The following is a 16,539-nucleotide window of genomic DNA, read 5'->3' as shown; positions in this document are numbered from 1 at the left end:
TTTGTAGACTCACAATGGTCTTCATCCAGAAAATTGTGTATCTTCTCAACCGGCTCTGATGTTTTGATCTCCCTCTCCCTTTCACACATCTCGTCATCTCTCACCTCCTCTTTACCATTCTTGAATCTCTTGTGCTAGTAAAAAAGCTGATGGTCGTCTCATACAAGTTGATCCATAAGCAATGTGGAGCATGTCATAAGTTTCTGAGTTAGACACAAAGCATGTCATGAGCATGTCACAAAGCATGTCATAAGTTTCCAGTTAGACACAAAGACTTATTGTATATAGCGAACTTCCAAATTTTCTTCACAACTCAACTGGATTCTACAAACTAGTCAGTTGTGACAAGCAGTGTTTGGAAGGGTGTGTTTAAAGTGCTGTTATGCCTATGTAAGTGTATATATATAATGCTACTATAGTAAATGATACTAGTCATTAAAAACAATAGAGAAATGAGAGACGTTTGTTGTGATATACATACATACATACATACATATATGAGTTGCCTTGTTAATCTACAAATGAAGTGTGCATGTATATATATCTGTATGTATGTATCTTTGTGTGTGTATGTATGCATGTAAATGTATGTGAATGTATGTGTGTATATATATATATATATGTATATATATATATATATATATATATATATATATATGTATGTGTATATATGTATGCATATGTATGTGTATATATGTATGTATATGTATATATGTGTGTGTATATGTGTATGTATATGTATGTATATATATATATATGTATATATGTATATATATATATATATACACACACACACACACACACACACACACACACACATATATATATATATATATATATATACATATATATATATATACACACACATAAAATAGCACCCTTTATTTGCCAAAATCTGCTGCCTTTGTGTTCTCATATTACATTGATTAATAACGCAGACAATCTTTCTCAGCCTTTTTCCAACATAATTAATTAAATAATTAAAAAATAAAATTACATGAATCAAATATGTATATCAAGAGCTGCTTAACTTTCACAGCATTTGCAATTATCCTTCTCAACACATTGTTGAGAGAAGACGGGAACAGGAGGGGAGGGACTGATGAAGGGTCGTTCTTTATGTTGTTTGCTTTGTTTTCCATTTGTGTCTTTCGTTGTTCGAAAGAACAGTTCATGTTCCATGTACTTGTGCTTCATACTTTTTTGTTGTACACGTTTCATGACATCCTGTGCCCACATATGCATATATATATATATACGTATAGATGAAAGTATGTACATATACATATGTACATATGCATATATATATATATATATAAATAGGATGAAGTCATTATTTAATGATTTATCAGTGGCCAGTGTACTAACAATGCCATAATGGTTAATTTATGTTTAAGTATAATTACAAAATAATTATAATAAGAGTGCTGAACCTACAATGCCTGTATGCTAGAAGTAGACCCCAAATGGTCTATAAACCACTTAAGTTATCACTCCATTACCACAAGGTTGTATGCGAGGAAAATGGACAGAAAGGATTTATAAAATATTATGGACACTATCTCAAGATTTCCTGGTTTACGATATTAAAATTGTTTTCAATACTTCAGTAGTGTAAACCAGTCATAAATAAATGAGAAATACGTATATATATATATATATATATATATATATATATATATATATATATACATATATATAAATATAAAGTTTGTTTTATCAATCTTAGCTCTGGCTATACTGGAGTACCGACTTTAAAAATTTTATTTATAAACTTCCAGATAAAAACCCCAGAAATGCTAGAACTCAGCGCAAGATATCACGGCAGCTCTATCTTGTCTTATCTCAGCTGCACCTGTTATCAGTATGACTGCTGTGTATGGATCAGTTGTTTTTTAAACTTGTTACTGCGTTAACTTCTGAAAGCAGTGACTGAATCTCTATGTGATCATTCAATCTGCTGGAAACAGCAGCCAAATCTCTCTCAGAATCATACATCATCATCATCTTAAAAGAAAGAAAAAGACGATGGACATGTCAGGACATATGAAGTTGGGGGGGGGGGGCACTGAAAAGTTCCTGGCTTTGAGGGTACTGTGAAAGGCTTGGTTGGAGGTCCAACTGTCCGAGTTCTTTCAGAGGGCTTAGAAAAACTGAAGGACCACTGCAATAAGTGTGTGAATCTGAGAAGCCCACCCTCGTGTATGTGTATATACAGGAATGTGTGTGTGTGCAAAAGTAGGTATACAGTTATGTAAAAAGAAAACACGTACAATACTCATTTATTTTTAACAAAAAAAATTAAAAGTTATGATAAAAGTATTATCATGTTTAATGGCACTGAAAATATTGAAAATCAGGCTAACTTTTAATTTTTTTGATAAAAATAAATGGGTATTGTACGTGTTTTCTTTTTACATAACTGTATACCTACTTTTGCACACCCTGCATATACACACACACACACACACACATATATATATATATATATAATATGTGGCAATTAGTTGGTTGTCATAATAAAACTGAAGTGGTAGGCAGCAGAACCAGAGGCAGACCTGTAAATATACTACTCTAATGTTTAGTGTGTGTTTTATTATGACAACCAACTAATTGTCACATATTATATTTATAAATTCCTCTATTTTACATAATATCAAGGTCTCATTCATTCTTTTGTTGTCATATTTTATATATATATATATATATATATATATATATATATATATATATATATATACATATATATATATGTATATAAGGAAAATAAGACAAGGTAGAAAATGCTGTAAAGATTTTATCATGAAGAACCTTTTAGTACCGGTTTCAGTCTTTTCGACTTTTTCAACTTAGAATAAAGCAAGGAAAACAATTAAATTGTGGAAAAATTAAATGAAATATTTTTAAAAAAATACTTCCATAGTCTTCAAATAGGTAGGACATTTTCCTTTTTCTGTCTATCTCTCTTTTATTTTTGTGAAGCAGATCTGAATATATATATATATACATGAGTCTGCTGTGATGATTCAAAAATACAACACTTAAAAACCTAACGGTATATCTTTTTTCTACCCCTTTGAAGAGATTTTGCCTAATATAATGATTTTATTAATTACTATGTAATTTGTTAGGCCTAATTGAAATGGCTGTCAGGGAACATATTTGATTTTTGCTGATAACAAATTTTTTATTAAATGTTACATCTCCATTTACTTACTTTCTTATATATATAGTATGTCGGTGAAATTTTATTTAAAAATACGTATTTTTAATGTATTTTTAAGAATTTTTTTAACGAAACAACGTTTGGGGCACCAAACTGTAGTTATGACTATTTTGTTTCATTTTTGAAATGCAGAGTAAAAACAAAAAAAGGCTCCTGTAATCCTAGATCCCTCTAAAGAGATAGGATGGTTAAATTTGGAACAACTTGATCACAAGTCTGACTTAGATTAACGATAATCTGGGACTGAGGAAGTCAAACAGCCTGTCTTAAATTTAAAGATTTAATGGAATGAGAAGATATTTAAAGATTTAATGGAATGAGAAGATATTTCAAGGGAGGTAAATTTTATAACTAAAACAGAATTTGTCTCCCTTTGCATGGTTTCTGTTCGAATTTCCTCCTATCAACAAACCAGGATTAGAGTTCGTGCCTTGGGTAGGGTGCTGGTGGGGACAGAATGAAATGCTTTTTTATGTATATCTCACAGTTGTACAACATTTTTTATCTTCATATCTATTTTTAAATGATGTCGGCTGTGATATCGGTGTACCGTATATATATATACTCGTTTTTTTTTTTACCCAAAAATTTCGATAAAAATTCAAGAGTGCGACCTATGTTTTCCTCATCGCAGGGATCTGAAGTAGACGACGGCGTATCAGTAGTCTTATGTAACATTTTCTTCTGTTCTGTTTGTAATTCTAGACGTTCATCACGTCGAATTCATATATATCGATTTTTTTGTCTTCGTCGAGTTTATTTATCAATTAAACTATTTTCATAATGTTACTTCCGCAAAAATGTTTTGAAATAGGCGCAGTTGTGGCTGTGTGGTAAGTAGCTTGCTTACTAGCCACATGGTTCCGGGTTCAAACCGCTAAGTTACGGGGATGTAAACACACGAACATCAGTTGTCAAGCACAGAGGCACACACACACATATATATATATATATGACGGGCTTCTTTCAGTTTCCGTCTACCAAATCCACTCGCAAGACTTTGGTCTGCCCGAGGTGATAATAAAAGACTTTTGCCCAAGGTGCCATGCAGTGGGACTGAACCCAGAATCATGTGGGTGCACGTATATGATGGGCTTCTTTCAGTTTCCGTCTACGAAATCTACTCAGCTCTGATAGGACAAAATAGCTTCAGACTTACTTTTGGAAGTAAAAAAAAAAAAAAAAAAAAAAAGGTATCAAGAGAAAGTCATTACTAAATGAAGTTGCTGACCCATGGTTCATAGTGTATCTCCTTCACCCAATTGTTTGTCTGTCTGTCTTTATATTTGTCTGTCTTTATATCTGTCTATCTATCTATCTATCTATCTGTCTGTCTATCTTTATATCTATCTATCTGTCTGTCTGTCTATAGCCAGCCATCCATCTATCTATCTTTCCGTCTATATATGTATGTATGCATGCATGCATGTATCTGTCTGTCTGTCTATCTATCTATCTGTCTGTCCACCCACTAATCTATGCCCCCAGTCCCACCCGAACACTTCCACTCTCCCATCCATCCATCCATTTATCTATCTTGTCTGTTTATCTATCCTTCCACCTATTTATCTCTTCTATCCATCCACCCACCCGGTTGTCTATTTCTAAACCAACCTCCCAACCTACTTATCAACAATCTCTCTCTCTCTTTCTTCCTCAACCCATCTATATATCTACATCTATCTCCCTCTCTCTCTCTCTCTATCTATCTACAATAGTCTTCACTCAACTCGCCATACAGCTGTGTCTGTCTGTTTGAGGCAATTGCTAACTGATAGAATTACATTTATATTCTCCAGTACTAGGCCTGTTCTCTCTCTTCCGCCTCTCTCTCTCTCTCTCTCTCTCTCTCATACTGTCATCTCATTCGATGGTATTCTAATCTCTGGACATCAGCCAACCTAGATTTCTCACCAACAAAACCGTTCCATCATCAGACATTCTTCCTTTCTTTCTTTCTCCCCCCCCCCACTATGTACTTGGATGTATTGTTCTAACACTCACACATACACAAAACAGCAGCTTTGTCTTGATATATATATATATATATATATATATATATGTGCGTATACACACATATACTCACATACACCCCCAATACATACATGCACGCACGCACACACACACACTCACCCATAGATTCTAGCTTCACATCCACAACATAAACTTTCAATTTTGATAAAAATCATATCCTCTACATGTATTGAGCACTACTCACCGCTTGGTTTGACATAAATCAACACGTGCACGCACGCACACACACACACACAGGTGTATGACTGTGAGGTAAGAAGTTAGCTTCCCAACCACCTGGTTCTGGGTTCAGTCCCACTGTGCGGCACCTTGGTAAAGTTTCTTCTATAGCCTTGGGCCAACTAAACCTTTGTGAATGGATTTGGTTGATGGAAACTGAAAGAAGCCTATCTATCTATCTATCTATCTTTCTATCTATCCATATAACTATCTATCTATCTATCTATCTATCTATCTACACACACACACACACGTGTGTGTGTGTTGGAGTGGTTGGTGTAAGGAAGGGCATCCAGCCATAGAAAACCATGCCAAATCAGACTGGAGTCTGGTGCAGCCTTCCAGCTTACCAGCCTTGATCAAACTGTCCAACCCATACTAGCATGGACAACGGACGTTAAATAATGATGATGATATGTCTGTATATAATGGGTGTCTTTAGGTTTTCCTGTGCTCTCCCCTCTGCCGTTTGACAACCCGTGTTGGTTTGTTTATGTCCCTCTAAGTTAGTGATTCAGCAGAAAGAGGCTGATGGAATAAATACCAAATACACACACACACACCAGTTTTTGTTGTCGTTTGTGTGTATTTCTGTGTGTGTGTTTGTCTTTCACCATACTGACAACGCAACAGTCTTTAAAAAAAGACTCTCATCATAATGACCGGTTGTTGTTGAGCTTATCAATGTTATTGTCGTAGGCTTCAGCTGAAGGATCTATTTCAACTTGATTAGGTCGTTACCCGGCAGCATAATGACTAGTAATAATGATGATGATGATAATAATAATAATCCTTTCTACTATAGCCACAAGGCCTGTAATTTCGATGGGGGCAGCTAGTCAATTACTTTGACCCCAATACATAACTGGTACTTATTTCATTGACCCTGAAAGGATGAAGGGCTAAAATGACCTTGGCAGAATTTGAACTTAGGTGCCTTCCTGGCACGTGAAAAGACATTTGAGCGAGATCGTTGCCAGTGCCCTTGGACTGGCTCTTGTGCGGGTGGCATGTAAAATACACCACTTCGAGCATGGCCATTGCCAGTATTGCCTGACTGGCCTTCGTGCCGGTGGCATGTAAAAGCACCCACTACACTCTCGGAGTGGTTGGTGTTAGGAAGGGCATCCAGCTGTAGAAACTCTGCCAAATCAGATTGGAGCCTGGTGTAGCCATCTGGTTTCACCAGTACTCAGTCAAATCGTCCAACCCATGCTAGCATGGAAAGCGGATGTTAAACGACGATGAATATAAAGATGGACAAAATACCGCTAAGCATTTTTTTTTGTCATGCTAACAGTTCTACCAGCTCAATGCCTTTGATAATAGCTTTTGATTTAGCACCAGACCAGAAAGTCTGAGGAGTGAAGGGTGTCAATACCAAGTTTAGCAGAATATTTGCTGTAGCCCATTTTTTACACCAAAATGAAACATGTACATGTTAATATTTCTGATTATTTAGGATCAGAAGCCATGAGAGCCACTGCCTGGTACTGCATCAAGGCATTTATTATTATTATTATTATTATTATTATTATTATTGAGTGAGAGAGCAGTGTATGCCATCAAATTGACACCGGGGTAAAATATATGAAGTCCAGTATAGCCATCATGACTACCTCTCTGATAAGGGTACACCAGGCCCATGCATCACAACCATATGCGTGTGATATGGTGATCTCATATCAAGATAAACAGTGCATGACCTTGCAGGTGGGGGCCCAGTTAGAATTTTCTTCTTCAAGTCGAGTAGTCCATTCCACTCAAAAGGTCCCTGAATAAGGTTTGTTTAGGGATGTTGAACGAAACACCCATGTTTCCAGAAATGAATTATCCAAACGCCAAAGAATTCCTCTCAACACATGGCTATGATGCTCCCCCACTACATCTGCTTATGATCAGAGATGCACATATTGTCAGCGACCAAGGGACATGCTCAACTGGTTAAGGTCAAGCAAATCTGTGGTGGCAAAACTGGCAGAACCATTACTGTGTTGGACAAATTGCTTAGCAGCATTTCTTCTGTCTTTACATTCTGAATGTTAGCACACTGGGCGAAATGCTTAGCAGTATTTCGTCCCTACATTCTGAGTTCAAATTCCGCTGGGGTTGGCTTTGTCTTTCATCCTTTCAGGGGTTGATAAACTAATTACCAGTCGAGTACTGGGGGGGGGGGGCGTCAATGTAATTGACTAGTCCCCTCCCCTCAAAATTCCAGGCCTTGTGCCTATAGTAGAAAAGAAAATTACCATTGTTATTATTTTCTTAAGACTCTGATCATGTGATTTGAGGGAGATTTAGCTGCTATTTGTACTTTAAGGCAACTATCTTGAGAGGGTGAAGCTAGCTATCGTTTTCCTACCTGTTGCCCACTGATTGCTCTGCCAGGTAAGCTAAGTCATTTTAGTGGTACCTACCCCTACCCCCCTATTCTACCTGATGTTGCTGCTAAACTGTTTTGTTTCATAGTTTTTGTTCATATTCTTTTTTGTTTTTCTTTCATGGTTTTGTTCTGTTTTTATGTGTATTTTTTTTTTTGGTTTATTTGTTGTATTTCTTTCTTTTTTTTTTGTTATTTTTCATTATTTGCAATGTATAATTTTTTTCTTCTTTCCTCTGCATGTGATGCGAACGTGTCTGTCTGTTTATATGTGACGTGTGTGTGTGTGTGTGTGTGTGTGTGTGTGAGACAGAGAGAGAGAATGTGTATGTGATAAGGAGTGGAGGTGATGAGAAAACGACAGTATGTGTGTGCGTGTGAGTGTGTCATGAAAGAATGTGTGTGTGTGTGTGTGTGTGATGAGGAATGAGTTATGTAAGTGATGAGAAAATGGTGTGTGTGTGTGTGGTGTATATATGTGTTTGCATGAGAGGTAAGAAAGAGATATATGTATGTGTATGTGTGTCTATGTGCGTGTGTATGTGTGTGTATATATATGTATGTGAAATGTGTTGAGAGAATGAAGAGTGTGTGTGTGTGTGTGTGATGAATGAGATGTGTGTGAATGAATGTATCTCTCTCTCTCTCTTTCATTTTCTACACACATGCACATATATACACATGCACATATACACACAAGCTCTAAACACACTTGCTCATATTTCTGTGCTTATGATACAGATCTCTCTCTTTAATGAATGTGTGCATGTGGTTGTGTATCTCTTCATTATATTTCCTTTGTACAGTCTATATATATATATATATATATATATATATATATATATGCACTCATCCGTATGTGTGTCCTTGTGTTTGGGTGCCTATGTATATATATGTGTGTGTGTGTGTATATATATATATATATGTGTGTGTGTGTATCCAAAATATGAAACAGAATGAAATGAACAAAAAATAAGTAAAAAAAAAAGTAATAAAAAGAAACAAGTCTACCCGTTCCTTCCCTCTCTTCTCTCCACCTTTCCTCCATCACCCCAGCCCTGCTCTCATCTGATCTGACATGACCTGACCTGGCATACCCTGAACCTACCCACTCGACAACCCAGCTACCCCGGGTATCAGCTGTAGAAAGTACAATTGTTTTAGCGGTTGCTAGCTGGAACTTTCTACTTCATTCCTGTTGTTCTGCTGCTGTTATTGTTGCTGTCGTTGTTGTTGTTGTTGTCGTTATTGTTATTGTAGGAGCCAAGTTACAAATTACACCACCACCAGCATCGCCAACAGCAACAGCAACAACAACAACAAACAATAGCAAACGTAAAAAAAAAAGACAGGCTGAAAGAAGAAGAAAAAAAAAAAATAAACGACAGAAAGACAGAAGAACACTTAAGTTTGTCTGTCTGTGCGGAACAGGCTGAAATTGTTCGTGCTACAGGATGATGGCGTGCAATCAGCTGGGTTTGATCCTGCTACCCAGTGATTACAGCTAGCAGCTTCGCTCTGCTAATAATGGCGTAGAATGAGAAGTTGTTGCTTCTTTAGCCACCAAGTGAGTGTCGATTGTAACCTCTTTGCATTTGGCCTTTCTATACATCCGTGTGTGTGTGTGTGCAAGCACCTGTGTGTGTGTACGTGTACATATGTATATATATATATATATATATATATATATATAAATGTAGGCCTTTATGGTTATGTATATGTATATTTGTCTATCTATCTATCTATCTATCTATATATTTATCTATCTATATATCTATCTATGTAATTATCTCTCTGCCTATATGTTTGTCTGTCTGTCTGTCTCTCTCTATCTGTCTATCTATATGTGTTTCCTATTTTATATATGTGTGTGTGTACATATGTGTATTTTCTGTATCACTGTATGTATATTCCTATACACACACACACACACACACACATATGTATGTGATGGCATGTATATTTCTTTGAGTCTTCTTTGTGGTATGTGTGTGTGTGTGTTAACCTATTATGAAGTGTGTTTGTATGCATGTATGCATACCGCTTTGTATCTGTATATCATGCATACATTTTGTGATGTTGTGTGTATGTGTGCACGCATGTGTGTGCTTGCATGTATATGTTTATGATGTGATATGTTCTGCATGCATATCTAGGAAGTGATGTGTGTGTATGTGCGTTTGTATCCATGTTTTGAGTGACCTTGACATATGTATATGTATAGGTTGGCCATGACCTCTGTGTTTTTGTGTTTGCTGTTAACGGTTTGCCAACCTGTCTGTCTGTTTGACTGATTGTCTGTCTGTTCGTCTATTGTTGCTCCTGGTGATACCTTTGGCCTTGAGAATTTGTAAAAAGTACAGCCATCCATGTAAATGTAATATATATATATATACTGTAATATAATATATATAAACATCCATCTAAATATTATAGATATATTAGAAACTTTCTTGCATAATGTGTGTGTGTGAGAGTCTATGTGTTGTTTGTGTATGTATGTGTGTATATGTTTGTGTTTGTATATGTATATATGAATGAATGTGTGTGTGAGTATATGCATATATCTGTATGAATGTGTGTATGTGTGTGTATATGTGTATGAGATTTGTTTTGGTGTTAGGAAGGGCATCCAGCTGTAAAAACCTTGCCAAAACAGAGACAGTGGCCTGGTGCAGGCTTCTGCTTGGACAACTCCTGTCAAACTATCCAACCCATGCCAGCATGGAAGGCGGATGTTAAACAATGATGATGATGATGGTATGTGTGTCTGTGTATATCATCATCATCATCATCCTTCAACATCCGTTTTCCATGCTAGCATCGGTTGGACAGTGTATGTATGTGTATTATATGTACATATATACATTTGTGAAGGCATATGGCTCAGTGGTTAGAGCATCGAGCTTACAATCGTGAGGTTGTGAGTTTGAATCCCTGACCAGGCTGCGTGTTGTGTTCTTGAGCAAGACACTTTACTTCACGTTGCTCCAGTTCACTCAGCTGTAGAAATGAGTTGCGACGTCACAGGTGCCAAGCTGTATCGGCCCCTTTGCCTTTCCCTTGGATAACATTGGTGACATGGAGAGGGGAGGCCGGTATGCATTGGGAAATTTTGGGGGAGGGGGCAAGTCAGTCAGATCAATCCCAGTATGCAACTGGTACTTAATTTATTGACCCCGAAAGGATGAAAGCAAAGTCAACCTCAGCGGAATTCGAACTCAGAATGTAGTGGTTGATGAAATACCGCTAAGCATTTCACCCGGCGTGCTAATGTTTCTTATTTCTTTATTGCCCACAAGGGGCTAAACATAGAGGGGACAAACAAGGACAGACAAAGGGATTAAGTCGATTACATAGACCCCAGTGCGTAACTGGTACTAGTACTTAATTTATCTACCCCGAAAGGATGAAAGGCAAAGTTGACCTCGGCGGAATTTGAACTCAGAATGTAACAGCAGACAAAATACTGCTAATCACTTCATCCAGCGTGCTAACGTTTCTGCCAGCTTACCGCCTTTTTGGATGTATGTATTAGAGTGTATAGCAAGAAACAACTGTGAGGGTTCTTTCTCTGTCGTTTTCCATAGTTCAACCCACTTGAGTTAATGTGTGCAAAACGAAATGGGAATTTTTTTGAAAGAAGTTTCTATAAAACTAGTTTTTAAACATCAAATGGTTATGGGAGTCCACCAGAATAAAATAGTAATCAAAGGGGTCCATAGGTAAAAACTGGTTGAGAACCCTTGCTTTAGTTGAAGGAAGACCAGGGGTTAGGCATCTTGTGGCAAATTCCTGACCCACACAGACATATTAGCACCTGAGTATGCATGTGTGTGTATTGTTTTTACTACTTTCAGTCATTTGACTATGGACAAGACTTATTCTTTATAAGCTTAGTACTTATTCTATCAGATTCTTTTGCCGAACCACTAAGTTATGGGGATGTAAACACACCAACATCGGTTGTCAAGTGATGTTGGTGGGGACAAACAGACACAAATACATTCGTACATACATACATATACACGACGGGCTTCTTTCAGTTTCCGTCTACAAATCCAATCACAAGGCTTTGGTTGGTCCTAGGCTAAAATAGAAGACACTTGCCTCAAGGTGTCATGCAGTGGGACTGAACCCAGAACCATACAGTTGGTCCTGCACCTATATATATATATATATATATATATTGCACAGGTATGGCTGTGTGGTTGAGAACCTTGCTTCTCAGCCACATGGTTCTGGGTTCAGTCCCACTGTATGGCACCTTGAGCAAGTGATTTCTACTGTTGTCCTGGACTGACCAAAAGTCTTGTGAGTGGATTCATTTCTTGGAAACTGAAAGAAGCTGTCAAGAAATTGTAAGAATCTTTTGGACGTTGACTGATGAGGAATTAGCAACGAATTTTCTGTTGTGTAATTTGTTTAATTATTAAGAAAACTATATATATATATATCCAGGGTGTTCAAAAGGTCTCTCCGCAGTGAATTGTTTTCATTCCGACTCTTCAAGAGTCAGACTCTCCAAGGTGTATTTCAAAACATGTGTAGAAGAGTCAACTTCTGTATTGAAAATGAAGGACGACACTTTCAATACCTCTTATAAAGTTTTTTTAAAGTCTTGTAAAGTCTAATATATTCTTTCAGTCTTCTTATACCATCTTATAAATATTTAGTTTGCAATAAAAATACTTACTGCGGAGAGACGTTTTGAACACCCTGTATATATGTGTGTGTGTGTGTTTGCTTCACACTACCACTTGATAACCAGTGTTGGTTTGTTTACGTCCATGTCATGGAGCAGTCCAGCAGTAGACTTTAAAGAAATAATTACTGGGGTTAACTTGTTCGAACTTCAAGGCAGTGCCCCAGCATGGCCTCAATCGAATGACAAAAACAAGTAAGAGATAAAAGATATATTATGTACATACGTATGTATAAATAAAAATTCGATATTTAACTAATCTATATAAACTATGAATCATTTAATATTTAATATTTCATATAATTTGTATACAATACTATAATATTATATATTCATAAGCGTCCCCCCATCCAATGCTTCCTTTTTCTCTACCGCTCCCTTAGACACCAGCGCTTACCTGGACCCTCTCAACGCCTACCGGGGGGCGGTAGCGCCCACTCTGGGAACCTATGGGATAAAGCACACGTCCATATTTTCACCAACGTCTCGGAGATATTGAAGTGAAGCTGACGTAATTCTTATTAGAAAGAGGAAGGAGTTAACTCCCCTACATAGCAATTCAGAAGCCCGTGTGTTGCGTGTGTGTATCGTATCCGCGAGGAAAGTTCGCCGAGAAAATATATCCATAGTATCTCGCCATTAATAGTTAAAAGCTATTTTATTTAAAAAAAAAAAATAAAAACAAGAAAAAAAAATACTGAATTGACGACGGTGAACTTACCGGACGTGCCATCGACATTCTGTTAAAATATGTACCCGTGGACATACGGTGCAGATCAGAGTTTCTCAACCGTTTTGTGCCTATGAACCCGTTTGGTTCCTATTTTACTCCACTGGACCCCCATAACCATTCGATGTATGTATGCATGTGTGTGTACATATATATATATATATATATATATATATATATATGGGAGAATATACAAATAATAACAACAGACGAGGACAGGATATACATACATACATCGCTCGACAGCCGATACTGGTGTGTTTACGTCCCCGTAACGTAGCAGTTCAGCAAAACATATATATGATATGTGTGTGTGTGTGATATTTACTGCGTGAACTACGATGAAAAAAAATATGAGAAAGATATGGTATATAATTTTTTTTTTGTGTAGGGGTTCCTTGAGGCGTAATATATTTTAAGGGTTACGCAAGGGTAAACAGGTTGAGAAGCACTGCTTTAGAGAATGGTACTTGTGTTGTAGAAGCGTTTATCACTCTAGTCCAGTGACGTACAGACGTCTGTTTGAGGTGACCTCACTTGTCATTCCATTCACTGGAAGAGTGGCGACTGGTACAGACCTAACCAGTTGGAAGCTACAGCGTTCGTGTGTCACCTCTGTGCTTCAAACCATAAGGATCTGCGGTCAGGCTGAATAGTCATTCGAAAGGTCATAAAATGGAAAGTAAGAAAGTTATCGACAATGGGGAAGCACCAGATGCCAACGATCTGTGAAGATGGAGCAATCAGTGTGTGTGTGTAAGCAGTTTGTACGCTCTGAGTAGTCTCCCCTGAAAACAGAACTACCGAAAAATAATGTAGTAGTGGCGAGCTGGCAGAAGCGTTACCGCGCCAGGGAAAATGCTGAGCGGCGTTTCTTCCGACTTTACATTATGAGTTCAAATAGCAGCGGGGGTCGATTTTGCTTTTTATCCTTTCGGGGGTCGGTAAAATAAGTATTACTTGCGCACTGGAGTCGATGTAATCGACTTGGCCTCTCCACGAAATTGCAGACCCTGTGCCAAAATTTGAAACTAATATAATATAATATATATCACGTGATCACGTCACGTGACCGACCGGACTATCAGACGGTATTACACATCGCTGGTCACAATGCGCTTTTTGCATTGTTTCAGCCTCCAAATGACGCCCCTTCTTCCACTGGCTAGGCAAGCAGGCCAACATTCCTCCCTGATCGAAGGGGGGGGGGGACTGGAGCAACGTGAAATGAAGTGTTGCCCAGTCATGGAATCGAACCCACAAACTAGCGATTGTGAGTGCAACAACCTAACCACTATGCCATGCACCTTCACATAATAAAAATATATATAGGAGTGGCTGTGTGGTAAGTAGCTTGCTTACCAACCACATGGTTCCGGGTTTAGTCCCACTGCGTGGCACCTTGGGCAAGTGTCTTATACTATAGCCTCGGGCCAACCGAAGCCTTGTGAGTGGATTTGGTAGGCGGAAACTGAAAGAAGCCTGTCGTATATATGTATATATATATATATATATATATATATATATGTGTGTGTGTGTGTGTGTGTGTGTTTGTGTTTCTGTGTTTGTCTCCCCACCATCGCTTGACAACCGATGCTGGTGTGTTTATGTCCCTGTAACTTAGAGGTTCGGCAAAAAGAGACCAATAGAAAAAGTACTAGGCTTACAATGAATAAGACCTGGGGTCGATTTGCTCGACTAAAGGCAGTGCTCCAGCATGGCCACAGTCAAATGACTGAAACAAGTAGAAGTGTAAAAAAGTAATATAATATAATATATTGTATCTGTTTGAAGGTTATGGTTTCCATTCTGTCGCTGCCAAGTTTTGTTTCTGCCAATGTGGTGACAGTTTCGCATTGTAACCAGAAAATCTGATAAGTGCCAAAGTGAGTCATTAGCTGTGAATGAACAAATGGCCTCTATGACGTGTGGAAGTACATTGCCTTCTGTTTGTACAGCCAAACGTTTGCAAGTGTGTGTCTGTTCTTTCATTCTTTCACTTGCTTTCAGTCAGTTGACTGCGGCCATGCTGGAGCACCGCTTTGAAAGGTTTCAGTCGAACAATTTGACCCCACATTTTCTTTTTAAAGCCTGGTACTTTTTCTATAGATCTCTTTTTGCCGCAACTGCTAAGTTACAGGGACATAAACACACCAACGCTGGTTGTCAAGTGGTGATGGTGGGGAACAAACAGCCAGAAAAACACACACATATATATGTGCGTGTGATGGGCTTCTTTCAGTTTCCATCTCCTAAACTCTCACAAGGCTTTGGTTGGCCTGAGGCTATAGTAGAAGACACTTGCCCAAGGTGCTACACAGTGGGATTGAACCCGGAACCATGTGGTTAGAAAGCAATCTTCTTACCACACAGCCATGCCTGCTCCTATTTAATGTTTGTTTTCTATGCTGGGAAATATGTATATATATATATATATAATAAACATACATGCATGTCTACATTGTGATTGTATATATATATATATATATATATATATATATATATATATATATATATATATATATATATATATATAAATACATACATACAATATATATGTCGTGGCACTCTGTCAGTTGTGACGACGAGGAACAGCCTGCTTGTGAAATTAACGTGCAAGTGGCTGAGCACTCCACAGACACGTGTACCCTTAACGTAGTTCTCGGGGATATTCAGCGTGACACAGAGTGACAAAGCTGGCCCTCTGGAATACAGGTACAACAAAAACAAGAAGTAAGAGTGAGAGAAAGTTGTAGTGAGAGAGTACAGTAGGGTTCGCCCCCCACCCTGCCGGAGCCTCGTGGAGCTTTTAGGTGTTTTCGCTCAATAAATACTCACAACACCCGGTCTGGGAATCGAAACCACGATCCTACAACCGCGTGTCGGCTGCCCTAACCACTGGGCCATTGTGCCTCCACATATATATGTACGCGTGTGTTTAATGTTTGTCTTATATGCTCAGATATATATATATATATATATATATATATATATATATATACACGCAATAAATGTAAATATATTTATACATTTATCCATACAATACTATATATGTGTGTGTGTGTGTGTGTGTGTGTGTGTGTGTGTATGTATGTATATATATATATATATATATATATATATATATATATATATATATATATATATATATATATATAATATCCTCCCACATTGTAGATATTGTCCTGGAAACCTGCCAGTTGACACATTTCAAATTATTTTCTGCTCTGCAAATGAACTGAAAT

At 37.6% G+C, this 16,539-nt stretch overlaps 1 protein-coding gene across 5 annotated transcripts in view; it reads left to right on the top strand.

Moving 5' to 3' along the window:
* LOC106884288 (serine/threonine-protein phosphatase 2A regulatory subunit B'' subunit beta) overlaps window positions 1-16,539 on the top strand; it is a 145,179-nt gene that overhangs the window by 26,066 nt on the left and 102,574 nt on the right. Inside the window, exon 1 of one of the 5 annotated variants that reach the window (XM_089341921.1) lies at window positions 8,970-9,426. The exons of the other annotated variants lie outside the window; for them this stretch is intronic. Coding sequence (XP_089198047.1) covers window positions 9,397-9,426 — 30 coding nt within the window. The 5' untranslated portion in view covers window positions 8,970-9,396. Of the gene's footprint in view, window positions 1-8,969; window positions 9,427-16,539 lie in introns of those variants that run through there. 5 annotated transcript variants of the gene reach the window in all.

The sequence above is a fragment of the Octopus bimaculoides genome, chromosome 25, assembly GCF_046866305.1.
Source record: "Octopus bimaculoides isolate indiv1 chromosome 25, ASM4686630v1, whole genome shotgun sequence".
Lineage (NCBI taxonomy): Eukaryota > Metazoa > Mollusca > Cephalopoda > Octopoda > Octopodidae > Octopus > Octopus bimaculoides.
The sequence above is the reverse complement of the archived record's forward strand: the minus strand, read 5'-3'. Positions and strand labels throughout refer to the sequence as shown.